A 17,028-nucleotide genomic window follows, 5' to 3' on the forward strand; every position below is an offset into this window, starting at 1 on the left:
ATGATTTCTCTTCTGAAGGAAGCCACCCTTGCCCTTTTCCTCTCCCTGGCCATGCCTTCCTGCTCTTCACACCCATGTCCCCATACAGGGACAAATGTGGATTGCTTCCCTCCCCTGTGGCAGCCTGGAGCAGGAAGTAATCCACATTACAGCCTACACTGGTATGTGTGTAGACATCTAGGAGAGGGCAGTGCAGGAAGGGAGACAAACATCAAACTGCAGGGACTACATTGGGCAAGAATGCTTGCTTGTATCCATTTGCAGAGCTGGTGGGTCTTCCCTTTGGGAGACAGCTGTGTCCCAATGCCGCCCAGGACATGAGCCCAATGCCCCTGCAGCACAGGTACTCTAGGACACCAGGGGAAGCAGTGTTCCTCTGTGCATGCCAATGTGAGCCACAGGGCCAGCTGAAACAGCGTGCTAAAGGGGACATTGCCATGGTGGAGCAGCAGCTCCTACCTCAGCTGCTCACCTCCCTCTATTGCCCATCTACATGTAGAAGCCAGAGACATAGCTCTGTCCAGCTGTAATTTAGCCTTTTCCAGGCAGGGCCTCTGTGCTGTGAGGCTTTCCCTCTCCTTTCAGCCCTCAGCAGGGCACACAAAGCAGCATATGTGCCAAGATGTCCTGGGACATCTGTGAAGCAGCACAAGCACTAGACACGAGTGAGGGTCCCAAGCTTGTCAAGCTAAATGACACACAGGTTTTTGGCACTCAGAGTGACACATTTGGACTTTACAGAGATGTGACAGACTGTGGCTTTTCTGTTCTTATGCTAGTCAAAGGAAACACCATGTGCACCCTTGGCTAGAGTCATGTGAAAACTCATTCTAAGCTAGTAAACTGCAAAAATTAGACGATAAAGCAGAAAGTGCTTTGACTATTCTCCCCCGTTTTAACAGAACAACTGGTATGCAAAACCTCACTTGTTCACAGACCATTGTGGCATTTGGGCAGAAGTGGTAGGGGACAAGAGGGGCTCCATGTTCCCTGGAACAAATCGTGTTTATTGAAATACAGCCCACAGGAAGGTTGGTTGGGTCCTTTGCACTGAGTGGGAAGACACGTAATTGGTGTCCCCGTCCCCCAACAAAGTTTAAAGCTGCCTTGACCAGCCCGTCAAGTCTCCTATCAAAGCAGCTCTTCCCCTTGTCAAACCAGCTCCACCAGCCTCCAGTAGACTTGGCCTCCCGAACCAAGGAGCTGCCGCCTCCTGGGCAAGTGCTGTTGAGGACTTGAGGCTCCCTCAGTGGTTCTCACTGCTCAGAATTGAGGCTCCTGAACACTGTGTTTTCCCTCTCTCTGGTTTTGAAGGCGTCCTCTCTGGAGCTGCTCACCTCGGCAAATTGACCTGCTTTTAGCTTTCTTAGGTTTACAAAGAGTCCTGAATTTGCCTCTTACCAAATACACAGTAAAATTGTGCAGCCTTATTATATAACTATTAATCCCATGATAATAGGGGTTATGTTTTATTTAAAAATGTCAGAAATTCAGTTCCTTTTCTGCCAGCTGCTAAGACCTGACATGGCTCTGAAACAATTAATGATGCTGTGGCCTTAGACAGAAAATAAGTTCAGCACTTTTCTTTTATTCACATAGCTGAACAACAGGCAACACAGCATAAACAATGGGCCCCTGAGCATTTACATCAAGGCTTTCAGGGCAGTGAGAATCTTGACTTCAGACCATTTAATTTTGTGTTTGGCAGTTTTAAGGTAAATGTCCTGCACATCTTGTTCAGTGTTTGATGTCTTGACTATCTGCAGACTGATTCTATTTCTGCTTCAGAAGTGCTCAGGGGAGTGCTGGGAGCATGAGCAGGTTGGTAGGAAGGCTGTGCATGTAGCTACCAAACTTACCGGTGAGCTCTGCTGCAGGAAGATGTCTCACTTTTTCTTTCCTTGCTTAAAGAAGAACCTCTCTGCCCTGCAAGTCATCATCACAGCACTTGAGTAGTTCTCTCTATAATCTTCTCAGGCCCCAGCTAGTTTGTAACAGCAAATTCAGCCAAAGCATATTTCTTATAGAGGAAGCAACAAATTTACACTTTCAGTGGTGACTGCCTGGCAAATTTATGCCTTTCCCTTCAATATTAGAATCTAAATTTGATTTATTGTGTCTTTAGATCACATCCTTGAAAATTCCAGACACTTTATCAGTGTTTATTTAACAGATTTCTTCATAAAGAGAAATAAAGATATTTTGTTCAGTTTAGTAGGTATGAGCTTCTCTGGTACATATCAGGATTGGTATTTAGCTTGCCAGGGTGGGGGGGTGTGGGGTGTCTACATTTTTTAAGTGTTTGACACAGTTTTCCTATAGCCTCTCTTTTGAACAAGCAGAATTCAGTTACAGGAGTTCTTGAATGGCATCCAGTCTCCTACCTCAGGCAACTGGCTGGTGCCCAGTGAAACAAGCATCCATTTTCCTTGTAGACTTGAGGCTCCTATGTCAAGGGCACCTGCTTTGTCCCTGCTGATGTGAGAAGAAAAGGAGACACCAAGGACTTCTTCCTGTAGGAACTTAAAATTTAGGTGCAAATTTTGCATGTTTCAGTAAATGTAAAATATATTCCACCCCTTAGAAGTGATTTCATGCATAGTACTGTATTCCTGTGGCTTTTGTCAATTTTTTGTGAATTGAAACCAGACTTTCATGCCAAACTCACATGGTTTTTGTTTTTATGTAGTTCTTTAACTATTATAAGCCTCCTGCTTCTCCAGGAGGGCACAAATTTATGCATATTGAGCATTATCTGGAATATTGCGTCCAGTTCTGGGCCCCTCTGTTCAAGAAGGACAGGGAATTGCTTGAAGGAGTCCAGCGCAGAGCCACAAAGATGATTAAGGGAGTGGAACATCTCCCTTATGAGGAGAGGCTGAGGGAGCTGGGTCTCTTTAGCTTGCAAAAGAGGAGACTGAGGGGTGACCTCATCAATGTTTACAAATATGTGAAGGGTAGGTGTCAGGATGATGGAGCTAGGCTTTTTTCAGTGATATCCAGTGATAGGACAAGGGGCAATGGGTGTAAACTGGAACATAGGAAGTTCCACGTTAACATCAGGAAGAACTTCTTTACTGTAAGAGTGACAGAGCACTGGAACAGGTTGCCCAGGGGGGTTGTGGAGTCTCCTACACTGGAGATATTCAAGGCCCGCCTGGACAAGTTCCTGTGTGATGTACTGTAGGTTACCCTGCTCTTGCAGGGGGGTTGGACTAGATGATCTTTTTAGGTCCCTTCCAACCCTTGGGATTCTGTGATTCTGTGATTCTGTGACATGCAGACCAGAGTATGAAATCACATGTTTTGAAAGCATTTCTTCATATCATTAATTTAATAATTGAACACTACAAACCTTCTGTAACATATTCATTTTCTTTAAGTAGAACTAACTCAGCTGTTTCCCAAAAGCCAAGGTGCATTTTGAAATGAGTCGTGGTCAGAAAACCATATTCATTGACTGCAAACCCAGGGATGCTCAGAGGCAGAAGAATCAACTTCCAGCCACCTCAGCTGCATAAAATAGTGACTGGAAGACTACAGTAGCAAGGATAGAAATCATTTCTTTTCAAAGAGGCAATGCTGGGATCTTAATTTTGCTTCAAGCTAAATTTACTTCTTGTATGCTTTTTGTTGCATGCTGAGTATCACTCATTAAATGTAAGATCTCCATCTAAAAGGTAATAGTGACTGTCCATCATGCCAAATATCCTATCATGCTGGCAAAATACATTTTTATTGAAAATCTAAGTAGTGCTGCAGTCCTGTGATGGAGCAAAAGCTGAATTCAATTACAGGTGCAGAGGAGTGGTTCGTAACTGAGACTCCCCAGGGAGCGGGGAAGGTCCCCCTGGACAGTAATCATGCCTAAGCCTCAGATGGCTTGTGTTGCTTCCATTTCCATCCCTTATGAATTATTCTACCCTGCTATTTGGAAAGGTCATAGGTCAGTACTGCTCCAGATCCCCTGGTTTTTTGACAGAAAACGCATCTCATGAATAATGAAGCATGGCTTTGTGCGCACCAGGATAACAGCTGAGTGAGGAAGAAAGGAACATCTATGTGTGTTTTGAAAGACTCATCACCATGCACAAGAAGTCCATTTGTATCTGTGAGTGGTAGTACAGGCTCCTAACCAGAGGCCACATGTTCAGGAAAAGCTGAGAATAATGTCTTGCACAGTTCCAGTTCCAAAGAGTGACAGTATTTGAAATGAAAAATGTTCCTTGAAGTGTCTTGCTATATAAATCATATGGAAGTGTGACTCCTTATCGGTTATTTAGAAGTGCTGAATTTTAGCTGAGAAAACGTAATAGCAGAATTCTGGTTGAGCCTTGACTGATAACCTAAATGTGCTGACCATGAGAAGCATACAGATTATACATAAAATTCAGACACTAAAAATGAACCTTGAATTTTCAAGTGCACAACAGGCTCTGAGATATGAAGGGAAATACAGGTATTTTTCAGTTTTGGCCTGGAGTCCAAATTCTATCCAACTTGCTTTTGGCTGTGAATGACAACTGGCTGGACATTCGTTACTGCAAGTGAGACGCCTGAAACAAAGGGCAGCTATTTCATGAAGCTGAACCACTCAAAATGGCAAAAGAGAAGTAATATTAGTCCAACCCGTGTTTCTGTCATTTAGATCAAAATATGTCATGAAAGCAGCATACCAGAATTTGCTAAAATGTAGCCTTAACTACTTCATGGTCTTTGTATATTCCCAATTCTATTCAGAAGTATTTAGAACTGGTTCCAAACATGGCCTATTTGTTGTATCTCTATTTTAAATAATTTTATAAATAGAACTATTTTGGGGGGTTTTGTAGGTAGGAAGGAGTTAAATTTTTTCAAGCAGAGAGTTTAGGGCAGGCATGTAAGCTGTATTTTTGCTTTCCTTTTGCTACCAATAGGTCTTTGAATATACTCTGTATATTGGGATATCTTACATTGTTTGTCAAAAATGTTGCAAATAGGCACATGCGCTGACTCAATCTATTGACCGATTACATAAGCTACCAAGAATCCAGGTCAAAGCAAAATCGCCTTTCAGAAGTTACTGGTTTAGAGACAGTGCCTTCTCTTTATCCTATAATTTCCCTTGTCACAAAATCATTTTGAAAGGTTTTTCAAGAACCACAAAACCTTTTTTTTTATAGGATCTAGGAAGAGAGAATGTTGTGCTATAGAAGGGCTATTCAACTGGGCATGAAATCCCGTTGCCTGCAAAACAAAAGCAAAATATTTTTTTCCAGATGCTCCTCAGGGTAGTAACCCAAAAACATTTTGCCACTGAAATCATTTTTCCACAGGGCTAATCCTGAGGCTTTATGCTACCTGCCAGTCAACTACTGATTTGGAAGCCTCAAGAGCAAACAAGGCAATCTCTTGGTATTTGCACTATACCTGTCCATCCGGCACACGCTATGTGTACAAGCATGACACCTGAACAGAAACTACTACAGAGTGTATTTTACCTTTTTTGTTTGTTTGGTGTTTTCATTCATTTGTTTACCTACTGTCTCCCTGGAGGGGGACTTCCTACAGGAAGCATTGCACAGGATTCCGATGAATTCACTGTGCAGTTATCAAAAGGATAATTAGGAATGTGGGATTAAATTAACATCTTTTAGAGGTCAAGCTTTTGCTTTAAGCTTTTCTGTCTGTCTGCATTTGATTTTTCATGTTCTTTGATCCCAGAATTGCAAGAAACTATTTACTATAAAACCATTTAAAACCTCATGGTGAAGAGCTAGACACTGGTGCTTAGTGCTGAAAGGGTTAGTCTGAGAGAAACAAGGCTGAATAAAATATAATTCTCATGATGCTCATCCGCATGATGCTTAATTAGTCCTCATTTGGGGGAACTAAGAAGCTGCAAACCAGAATAATCAGTGCTTTTATGGATGGTAATGTCGAACATTTGGAAGATGACAAAAAATATTTGGTTTGATTTTTTTTATTCTAACTTGCAGCCATCCTTAGATTGCAGGATACTGTAAACAGAAGCTCAGGAAATAGAGTTACATGATTTCTTCAGCTCTCTGTATAGCTGCATGGGCTATTCGCAGAAGACAGGATCTAGAGCTTTTTGGCCTACTGTGAACCAAAAAATAATCAGGGCCAACAAGCTACTAGAACAGGCTAGCATAATATTCTGCCTCACCTTCACCCACAGCCACAGATACTTACAGGTTGCAAAAACCCCTCAGTAAATGCTAAATCATATAAATTTAGCTCCATTTTTCTCAGGAAGGAACTGGGTATTTATGCAGCTATTTATGCAGCTGCAGCTGTCATCATGCACATTTGTTTCTTACACACATACCATTATGGAAGAAAAAGTCTTCCTCTAGAATTGGTAAGTCTGTTTCAGCTCCCGCTTTGGTAATTAGCATTTGATGAGGCTACTTGTTCTTGCGTGTAACACTTTTCATCAATACTTGGTGGCACTACCACGCATTAAGTGCTAATACATTATTTCTAGGAACATTAAGGCTTGGAGTGATTGCCACAGTCATTGTTTTATGGAGTCAGCAAATTAGGGAAACAAATCACAGGAATCTTAAAGACCCTTAGCCTATTTTTTGTGATATCTCCAGAGGATGGTATGTCAACCTATGTGAGTCGAATGTTTGAGCGTTTTTCCCTTATTTTAAAGTAATATTAAAGAGAAATTTAAACTAAGCTGTAAATATGCATCCAAGACATTAAAAGAAATTTTCCTGTGAATTAATGAATGTGATAAGTGCCCTGTGGTGAGACAGTGCTGGATTTGCTTTGAAGTCAAAACTGAGATTTCTGGTTGGTGATTTTCTGGATGATAAGAACATTCGTCTGATAGCAGCAGCAATTATTTTTCTGTGAAGGCAGCTGCACCCTGCAATGTCATTGTACTTTGTCCCTAGTTTTATCACTGTCTTCACGACTGCTATTCTTTTCCAAGACTTAGTCCAATGTTTTTGCAAGGCACTTCACTAATCCTTACAGGCACCATGTCTTTTCGAATTAAACCACAAATGTGGCTTTAAAGTACTGGTGAAAATCTAAAGTAAATCTACAAGGAAGATTGAAAGATAGTTTATTCTTGAAGTCCAGACTACTAATTTTTTATGCTTTCACAGAGGTGTGGATGGGAAGAGAAAAAGGGTATGAATTTGAGATGAAGTTTCAGCCCTGATGAGTGGTTATCACCTTTAATTTCCTAGTCTCTGTGGGCTTGTCAGTAATGTTTTGCCAGGTTAGTTGCTTTTAAATATATGTCAGAGCTGACACAAGAGGCAGCAACATCTCAGCAGTGTATTATTTACCCAAAAGTATATGCTATAAACTGTAATATAAATATATCGTTACATATACATTAAAGTGCAATTTGTTTTGATGTTCCTGTAATTCTCTTACAAATAATACTTATCAGTTGGAGGAGGAATGAGATCCGTATTAGACACCTTGTGGTGACCTCTGAAGAAGTTGGACTGTTTGTTCTTTGTTCTGAGAATCAGAATTTCTTAGGAAATTCTGGCTCTCAGGCTGGACAGTTACCTGCAAAGTTCGTTTTTGTCAGCTAGCTTTGGCTGTCCTGAATGGTGCTTGGGGCTGTGACTTACTTAAGCATCTAGAAATGGTGCTGGAAATGCTGCACGGGGACCAAAAGCAGAGATGCTTTGCTCTGCTGCTAATTTGCTCCAAAGGACCATGCTGCTTGGCTAGTTTAGCCAAGCCCCAAGATGCCTTTATGCAGAGCCTTTCTTCATTCTTGGCTCTCACATGAAGTCTTCTTATAACAGCCAACATGGAGACAGGGAGGAAGAAACAGGCAATTTTTAGGGAGACCTCAAGGTGTGAGTTATGAGTTTCTATGAGTCATTAGCATAAGTGTTAGGGAACAGGGGGAAGTCGTGTTTCAGCGATCATAAGGAGGCTGTTTTCTTTATGTACGGAAGGCAGAAAGTCCTTTTCTATTACTAGGCAGCCCATGGGCACATAATCACCTATTACACCAGAGTAGCTGGTGATAAAACCAGATGGCACAGCAGGAGCTGGGTGTGAGATATCTATCATGCAGAATAATTGTGTCTGTGTATATAGTCCACAAGTTTTACTCAAGATTTACCCTTCTGCAGTACAGGTGAGATTGTTGTGCTATTAACGGGCACAAAGAAGCAGGAATTAGAGCAGAAGTATCCAGAGGTGGTCTTCATCATGCCTTCATGCAGCTGCTTTTCCCTGCTGGCTGGCAGCTGGGGTTGTATTGTCCCTTGGGAGAGAAAAATTGTTGCTGTTGAGCTGAAAACATTGGCAGTGGTAAGTGGTACTCAGAGAATGCCAGATTAGAGTGGGAGCATGAAGCAGTCAGATTTGGCTGTTTAGTGGCCTAAGTAAATGGGATGAGAGTTGGCAGTGTCTAATTCAGAAAACCGCAGCCACCGTTAGAGTAAACAGCTTCCTAATCAGGAGGTATACTACAGTGTGATTACCCAGCAGGTCATGTCTGGAAACTCAATGGCCAAATGTTTAAAGGCATTAGGGGCTCGTAAAGATAGAGCGGGTCACCAAATGGCATTTTCAGAAGTGACTCTTATTACTTAGATTGCAATAAAATCCATGGGAATCAGACAGTGAAGTACTTCTTAATGGCTCCTTGAGAAAACTTTTTAAAGTGCCTGGTTTTATGACTAGATGCCCTCGTGCTTCTTAAAAACCTGACTGCCAGAGATGTCCCCTCCCAGATAAGTCTTAGCAATGGTGAATAGCAGAGGTGGAAGAAGGATTAAGACACAAATGCTGCAGTGTTCGAGCCCTCTCTGTGTAAAACCTGAACACGGCTGTATTCACACGCCTGGTGCCACAGGAAGGTGGATAACACAGGGACGTGCCATCAGAAAGTTCTGTGGCACACAGACCTCCCAAAAGGTATCAAAGCAGAGAACAAAAAAATCTGAGCGTTGTCTTGGATTCCCATTACCCTGAGCAGATGAAGAGGAGAGGGGGACACGTTTAGTGCCTTGTTCCTTAGATCACAACAGCAAATGTAAAACCTGGCTCCAGGGCTAAATAAAGAAGGAAAAACAAACTAAGCCCTGCTGCCAGCTGTGGTGGAGAAAGGCCTGCTGTGTTGTCCAGGAGAATTATTACTGTTACTGGGGAAACCCATATGAAATTATGGGAATGGGAAGTGGAAAGGTAAACTTCCAACAAAGGTAACCAAAAATGCGAAGAAATAGGAGATTATTATTAAAAAAAAAAAAAAAATCAGTCTTTTCAAAATTTTATTTCAAATATTATCTTGCGAAATAATCTATCAGTATTGTATCTTATAGTATGAGCCAATCATTAATACATAAGAGAGAGAAGAGAACAGGACCTTAAAAGGGGAGGCTTAGAAGGCCTTCACCATGTCAGGGTGTATAGTTTAAATGCAAAGCTGGTGAACGTTCAGATGCAATCAGGCAGCCACCAAGAGACTTCATCAAGGAGCACAGAGGTGGGTGACCCTGAAGAGCAGAACAGTTGTGTGAAAGTAAATGGCACAATGTGAACAGAGGAGCTGAATTCAACGCAGAGGAAGGCCAGCAGGTCCTGTGGAGTAAAACCTGATGATGAAAAGAGGTGTCATAGGCACACTGGCAAGTACACCATCGTGTCAAAGCCTGCAGGGGAGAGCAGCTAAAGAAAAACTGGAGCACAATCAGGAAGCGGGCACTGATTTAGAGCTTGGATGCATATGATGTGCAAAGTGGCAAAAATGAATGGTTTGTAGGGTTCAGGCTGGCACCAGATGTAGCAGTATCACAGTAAAAGGCCACAGGTGAAGGGAGGACATACAGGACTATGGAGATTTCTTTGGGATTATTCAAGGAAAAAAAAAAAAATCGTCATCTAGCAACATTGAATGAAAATTGCATGATTTCTTAATCCCTAGGACTGTATGTTAGTACAAATGTAATAGCACATAGAAAGTGCTTGGGCTTATGCTTCCAGTAATGCAGAAGACACATAAGCCACCACTGTCAGTACGAACAGGCCTTTCCAGTTGCACCCTGAGGCTGTTCACTCAGCTCTGTTTATTTGTGAGGTAAAACCAAAGGGGTTTGTCCTACCAGGGAAGGGTGGGAACCGATCTGTTTTCTTGGAGGCAAGTTCTCTAGCTCAGAGCAGGCATACGCTGGTGGCACAACATGAAGAAGTTTGAACGAGACTTGCTTCTTGGATGAGGCAGCTGCCAGGTCTTTCTGCCCAGCATCTTCCACAGTTCCTAACCCCATTAACAAGCTCAAAATAACAAATGAGGAATCATTCTGCAGCTATGCCTACATTTTTTAGTGGGTTGGGTTTTTTTCTGTAAGTTGATATTATCTCACTGATGTGACAGGCAGGATTAATAAAGCCTTAGTCACAGAACTGGAAAGAACGCTTACTTTTACACACAGGACTAAGAGCTGCCTGGAACCTTCCTTGTTTGAGCAAGCAGCCAGAAAGTAAGGGGAAATAATGAGAAAAAGGAGATGTACTTGTCACTACAACTTAGTGATTGAGCATACATGTCGGTGAGAGAGCAGACAGCTTGCTGCTTGTTGCCAAAAGCCATGGAATCACAGAGTAGTGTCTTCATATTTTGCTGCATGATTTCCTAGTGATATGGTATTAATATACAGCAAAGCAATATAGCTTAGCAATAGACTGACAAGACATGACACTAATAATTACGTGGGCTTTTTTGGAATTGGGTGACCTTGAAAACCGTTAAGTAGCAATGTGTGTCTTGGGTTTTTTTCAGTGTCTTGGTTTAATTCAGTGCCATTTGTAAGTGCAAAAAATGTCCCCGTGTTTCTGTTCCCAAAGTAAATCAATATTCACTGTTTGTTAGATAACATTTGGAAATGGAAAGCTGCACTAGAGGTCTGCAAACTGCTCAGAGTTTTTGCTGTATGTGACAGGCACTGAGCCTACAGTTTGTGCATGAACTTCAGATCCTACTTTGTAGAGCCATTCTGCATATGGATGTGCATGCAGCATTTGGTTAGACTTACTAAAAAAGCCTTTTGCTCAAGTAAACCATTACTTATCCCATCAGCCCAGTTTTGACCTGTCTTCACAGCAAGATCTGTTGTTACAGGCCTTGGCATTACTTCAGAAGTTTCCAGTCAGTATTAATTTCTGACATAGATGAATGAGGACTTTGGTGAGACAACTCAAAAGAGTTTGTCCTACATGCTTTCACAGAGCATTAAGCTTTGAAGAGTGAATGATTACGTTTAGAATTGCCTTTCAACATTAATGGCTGAAAAAGATCTGTCCAGTTCTGTATATGAGAGTAAGGATTTATTTGCTGTGGTAAAAATGGACTCCTACTTTCTCTGTCCAGAGGTACTCCTGTTTCGGCTAGTGTTGCCACCTTTTTCTTAAGGTGAAGAACATTTCTGATGATAAAACCAATATACATAAATGAGACTGCATTTTGGAAATTGATAGTATCTTCTTCTCCAGACATCCATAATCATTAACCGAAATACTACAAATTTAAAAACAAGCTTTTGAGGGAAAAAGGTTACTTTTATCAAAGAAGGTACTGCTGCAGAGATACACATGTTGAGCTGATATTACAAAGTAGTCAAGTAGTTTTGTGTTCTAAAACTTTTAAGATCTTCACACAAAGTACAACTACATTTCTCTGACAGGTAAATGAAAATGCTAATATACCTTGTGCCAGAAACGTGGTTTTGGAATGTGTAAGACTAAAAGATGTCTTTTATAATGTAGTAAAAAAGTCTAGGAATTGATAAAAATATGATTTTTTTTTTCTTCTGTGCTTTTCCTCTGTGCCTTCCCCTCACAGCATTTTAGGAAATGATGAGCTTCATCTTAATCTTTGTATGTTCTTCTTTGTGTATTTTCAGGATTCCTCTTTGATTGGAACAGCCACAGTGGCTGCTCCCAGGACAAGTGCAATAATTGGAGATCAGGGAACATCGCCGAAGGTCCAGCTCCCCCTCAATATGTAAGCAGCTCATCTCAGTCACTGCGGACCCTTTGTTTCCAGTTGTGTGCACATGTGTTTGAAATCTGAAAGCCTGAATGTCAGCTCTGGAACATTCTGAGAAGAGGGAGATCACAAGTTCGTACATGACCCAGCCTCTGCTGAAATTGAAAAATGAGTAAAGAAAGGCAAAACTTTGTCCTTTCTCTGCGAGCCCTTTTAGACTCCTGGTATATTTATTACAGCTGTATGAATCACTGTGAAGTAAATTGAATGCCTCTCAGCTAGAAAAGATCTTCCTTCATTTAAAGCTTTTAAAAGAGGTGTAGTCCCATGCAATCAAACACCTGATCCATTAATCATTAACCAGAAAAAATGACCCAATTGCTTTTTTTTTTTCAGTGCCATAAACAAAGGTAATGAACGAACTTCATGTCATGGGCATATAGGCTTATTGAATAGTGTGTGCATAACAGAAGGTTGACTAGATACAGACTTCATTATAGTAAATCTCTTCTAGCCTGGTTGGTTCATCTGGTACCTGTCTAGTTAAACTACTGAACCCTCTCTTCTCACCACATATACCTTGTGAAAGCAGTAGAACTACATAGACACACGTATGCACACCAGTATTTTAGGGATTTACGATATGGCTAAAACAAGGTCTGAATTCACAAAATCCCAAAATAACATAGCAAATCTGCTTTAAGGAGGATACAGGAGTTTGAACAGAACCAAAATGATTTTTTTCTTGGCTACTAAGGTGAGATCTTCATCCCTGAGGGGTACCACACATCACTGACTGCCCTTCAGAGGGGTCTATCATCATCTTGTGGTCACTCTGTGCAGTCTGTGTGGCACATAATGGGGTACAAATTTATTTCGAGTCTTGCTCAGGCTAGGAACAAGTAACTGGCTGTATTTCCACTATTTAGTTGCTGAATCAGAACATTTTCCAGCTCTTTGGCAATGCCCCTGCCTTTGTGCCTCAGCAAGCCTCCCATTCTCCCTCCACGCTTTTCCCTTGTGAAGCAGCCTTGTAATCCAGTCTATCATTTTGCATTTGCAAGCCAAGTTCCTGTCAAAGAGGAAGAGTTATCTGAAAGCTGTAGCAGAAATGGGGAGGTACACCCCTAGACAGAGCCTAGGGGCTTCTGCATTATAAGTAGAGTCACATGCAGCTCCACAAGGCCAAGAACATGAGCCACCTTCTCACTTAGGCCTTTACTTAGGGATCTTTTAATAAGCATTTCGGCTTCTTCTAGGTCCTGCTCCCTAACCCTTAGCCTCACTGTTTCATGTAGCCCAGAATAACTTGCTATTGCATTTTGCAAGATTTTGGATTGTTTTAACACTTTCTTCTCGGTTGTAGAGAGTTTGTTGGTGAAGTTTCACACCTAAAATCTAGAGAACGGTGAAACACGTCCAGGTCCAAAGGCCTTGGTTTAAGGCAAAATTAGTCTCAGCAAATGGGACCACTAGACTAAAACCACTTTCTGGGTAGGGAAGCTGCCTGCGCTCAAATTTTCAACTGTGTATGAGAGCAGGTGTCCCACCAACTCTTCCACAGCCCCCTCTCTCTCTGCACATGGGGCATATGCCTGTCCCCACAGTAGGCAGTAGACCCAGGCTGTGCCTATCACAGGGTTTGGAGAAGCCCCTACTTGTTGTAGACTAATAGAGGAAACACCAGGGACAGGCATCTTCCCACTGATCATCTCCATTGTCCCAGTGTCATGCTATGTCATCATCACATACAAGTTTTCAGCAGTTTAGAGATACAGAGTTTGGTTAGTTTTGGCATGGGCTGTTGTACACCTTCTTTAAGTCTTTGCAAGGACTTTGGTACTCTCTCCAGAAGATGTTTAGGTGCATTGTGATATTGGATATTCAGGTTTAATTCAGGAGGATGAGTTGGGGGAATTTTCAGGGAAGAACAAAAAGGAATTAGTAGGAAACCTGGAGATAGCTGCAATAGCTACGATTCTCTTAATGTAATTTTCCTTGCACCTTCTTCCAGCATCTCAAGCTGTAAATTACAGTATTACATTTAGCACCTTTGGAAAAGGGCTAAGTGAGTCTATCTATCTGAAATGCTCTGTCCTTGACCATCACTTTACCAATAGCCTTGTGTAAGCACCAGCTTAAAAAGGGGTAGTCAAAGCCACACTTTCTGCTCCCTCGAGTGAGTGCAGTCTGGCACTTTCCATTATGTCCTAGCAGAGTGCAGTGCTGAAGGATTAGCACTGAAGCCTACAACCTTATTTCACATCAGGATGATGCATTTTAATATTCTTCAGTTCATATGTAGCCTCATGATTTTCATCAGGTGAACAGCTACAGACTTGCTCAGGACCACCTGATTGCATAGGCTGAACAAAGGATGTGCAGGATGGTATCTCCCATCTGTGGACTAATGAAATACAGTTTCTGATTAGGTCCTTGCACCCCATGCATGTGGTAAACAGAGCCTAAGCATGCCCCAAGGAGCTGTTACCAAATATTTCATATTCTGCTCATTACTGCTGTTTATTTACTACTTTCCAAACAAAAATAAGGAAATCTACCAGTACATAAAGGAGCAGAATCAGAAAAACTAACAGGATTTATTCCTCAATTATGTTTCCTGGAGAGTAAAAGTAAAAAAACATGTACAGTTTTTATTGGCTGCAAGTCTACAATCACAATGGCTATTTATTTCCTCTGGTTTGCTGCTGTAAGGTGGGCAGCAAGCCTCTTCTCACCCACTCCCCCAAGCCTAAGAGCATTCTGCCACACTTTGTAGTGTAAATGCACTTTCTGTAGGTGTTTCCCCATTGTCCTAATCTCCCTGCACTGCCTGTAAAGCACAAATAAAATAAAAAAATCAAGAAGGCACAATCTTGATCAAGAATTACCAGAAATCCCTTTTTGCATTTGTAGAAAGGTGACAGCACACACACACACACACAAAGATATTTGCAAAGAAAGCGTGGCTCTATGCGTGCGTTCTTGTTATCCTATCCTGACTTTTCATCATTCCCCGAAGTGCAAGCAATCATTCTTAATTTTCAACAAGGATCTCTCTAAACAAAGAGAATATCTTTAGGGACTTTAAGTTGTAGTGGTTTCACAACATTAGACACATCCCTGAAGTAGTAACGGAAGAACAAAAGAGAGATAAAAAGAAAGATTCTAAACAAAGGGAATAAATAAACCTGTAATTAAATAAATAAAAATTTCCACATATTGGGTCCTCTATTAAAGATTTATCAGAATACTTCCATGTAATGCATCCAAAACCAGATTCTACCATAAGAATCCCTTTGCAGGGATTCTGTCAATTTTCGACTTACCCACATAATGCAGAAATTATTATACTATATCAGAACAAGTTGGTGTGTTGTTTCTAAAACTGCCCAGCATAAACAGCATCAAGAAAGCTGCAAGAAATGCTGCCTTAAATGTTTTTGAAGTAGCTTACCCACAAGAAAAGTTTCTTCTGGAAATCCACAGTAGAAGTGGCTCCCACCCTGAAGCATATGAATATATACTTTATCCAAATGTTAGGCTCTGCAAAGCCTTCCTACTCAAGTCCTGGTTAACCTGACTGTGTCTGTAATTGCCTTATCCTTCTGAAATGCCTGCTAAGTCTTTCAGTGCTGCTTTATGGCAGTGTTCTGCTTTGGTTGTGCCCTGAGTGAGTTGTCCTATGAATTTTTAAATTACTCCTTCCCTTTAGTCTGATTAGTTATTCCCTTATTGTCTTAGCATCCAGTTGATCTTGTATCTGCTGTTACTTGATTGGTATGCTGTAATGATGTTTCTTTTTAACCACCATTTCTGAGCAGTGTCTCTACTGACTTTCTGCTCTGTGGGGCTGCAGTCGAACTGGGACAGGCAGTGTCATCAGCTGTGTGCTTTCTTCTTGTGTGACCTCTCCCCACAGCTACCTAGCCCTGTACGCCTACAAGCCTCAGAAGAACGACGAGCTGGAGCTCCGCAAAGGTGAGATGTACCGGGTCATTGAGAAGTGCCAGGATGGCTGGTTCAAGGGGACGTCTCTGAGGAGCGGAATGTCCGGTGTCTTCCCAGGCAACTATGTGACACCTGTGTCAAGGTGAGAACCACTGGCCAAGGTGTTTATGCCTGATCTGAGCTGAGAAGGATTCTGCATCCGGAGGTTGCTGAAAACAATGTAGCTCTGCTTTTAAATTGCATTCCCCATCCAGAAATTTTCTGCTGGCATTGCAGCCTTGGGTAATGAAACTTACTTCTTCTAGCATTGGGATTATCCATGTTCTCAGAAGACTTCACCAGCCGTGGTGGATTATGACGTTTACAACCTCTGACTTTACACAGTCTGATAAGCACAGGTTTTGCTATTGTAGAGAATCTTTTGGCCAATGATTTTTTTATTGTTATAAAGCTCATGGGCATGTAACAGGGATAAACAAAATAAGAAATCCTTGTGTCTTGCTTTTCAATAGCTCCTCATGTAGGTTTTGTTTTTCTCAAATCAAAGATCTTGAATTGTTTAGATCTGGATTAATGTTTGAGCTGTTAAAATTCAGAAATGGTAGGAGAGTTCAGTAACTTGTCTGATTTTAGCTAACTGTCTCAGTTGCAGAAGATGAGAAAAGGAAAGAATAGCATGTGTGGGGAGGAATGCCATTTGTCAGAGTTGGGTATTGTACAACACCAAATCAAAGGTTATTTCTGATATACAGCCCACTCTGAAATAGTCTGCAAGCTGAGGATAAAGTTCATCAGTATGTCACAGACTGTTTTGCCCTACATGCTCCTTGCAGCTGAATGTTGCCATGTGTGTGCCCGTATCTGTTTTAGAGCAACCGTGGGTTTGCAAACCGAACTCACTCCGCATATGCTCTCAGTCCCTCCTCCCACATGCACCCAGTCTCCGCCATCTTTTCCAGGGAAAGGTGCCCCACAACTCAGACAGTGTTGATCTTGAAAAATTGATCCAGGTTTGTTCCATTTTCAGTTTATGTCAAGTCTGTAATGTGTGGAATGAGCAAGACCAAAAGTTAAGAGCAGATTAGAAGATG

The 17,028-nt window shown here is 41.6% G+C and overlaps 1 protein-coding gene across 1 annotated transcript in view; it reads left to right on the forward strand.

Moving 5' to 3' along the window:
* The window catches only part of SH3RF3 (SH3 domain containing ring finger 3), a 254,351-nt gene that overhangs the window by 194,281 nt on the left and 43,042 nt on the right, over positions 1 to 17,028 (forward strand). Inside the window, exons 5-6 of the mRNA XM_065677840.1 lie at positions 11,901 to 12,001; positions 15,909 to 16,079. Of these exons, the coding sequence (XP_065533912.1) occupies positions 11,901 to 12,001; positions 15,909 to 16,079 (272 nt within the window). The remainder of the gene's footprint in view (positions 1 to 11,900; positions 12,002 to 15,908; positions 16,080 to 17,028) is intronic.

The sequence above is a fragment of the Lathamus discolor genome, chromosome 4 (genome assembly GCF_037157495.1).
Source record: "Lathamus discolor isolate bLatDis1 chromosome 4, bLatDis1.hap1, whole genome shotgun sequence".
Taxonomy (NCBI): domain Eukaryota; kingdom Metazoa; phylum Chordata; class Aves; order Psittaciformes; family Psittacidae; genus Lathamus; species Lathamus discolor.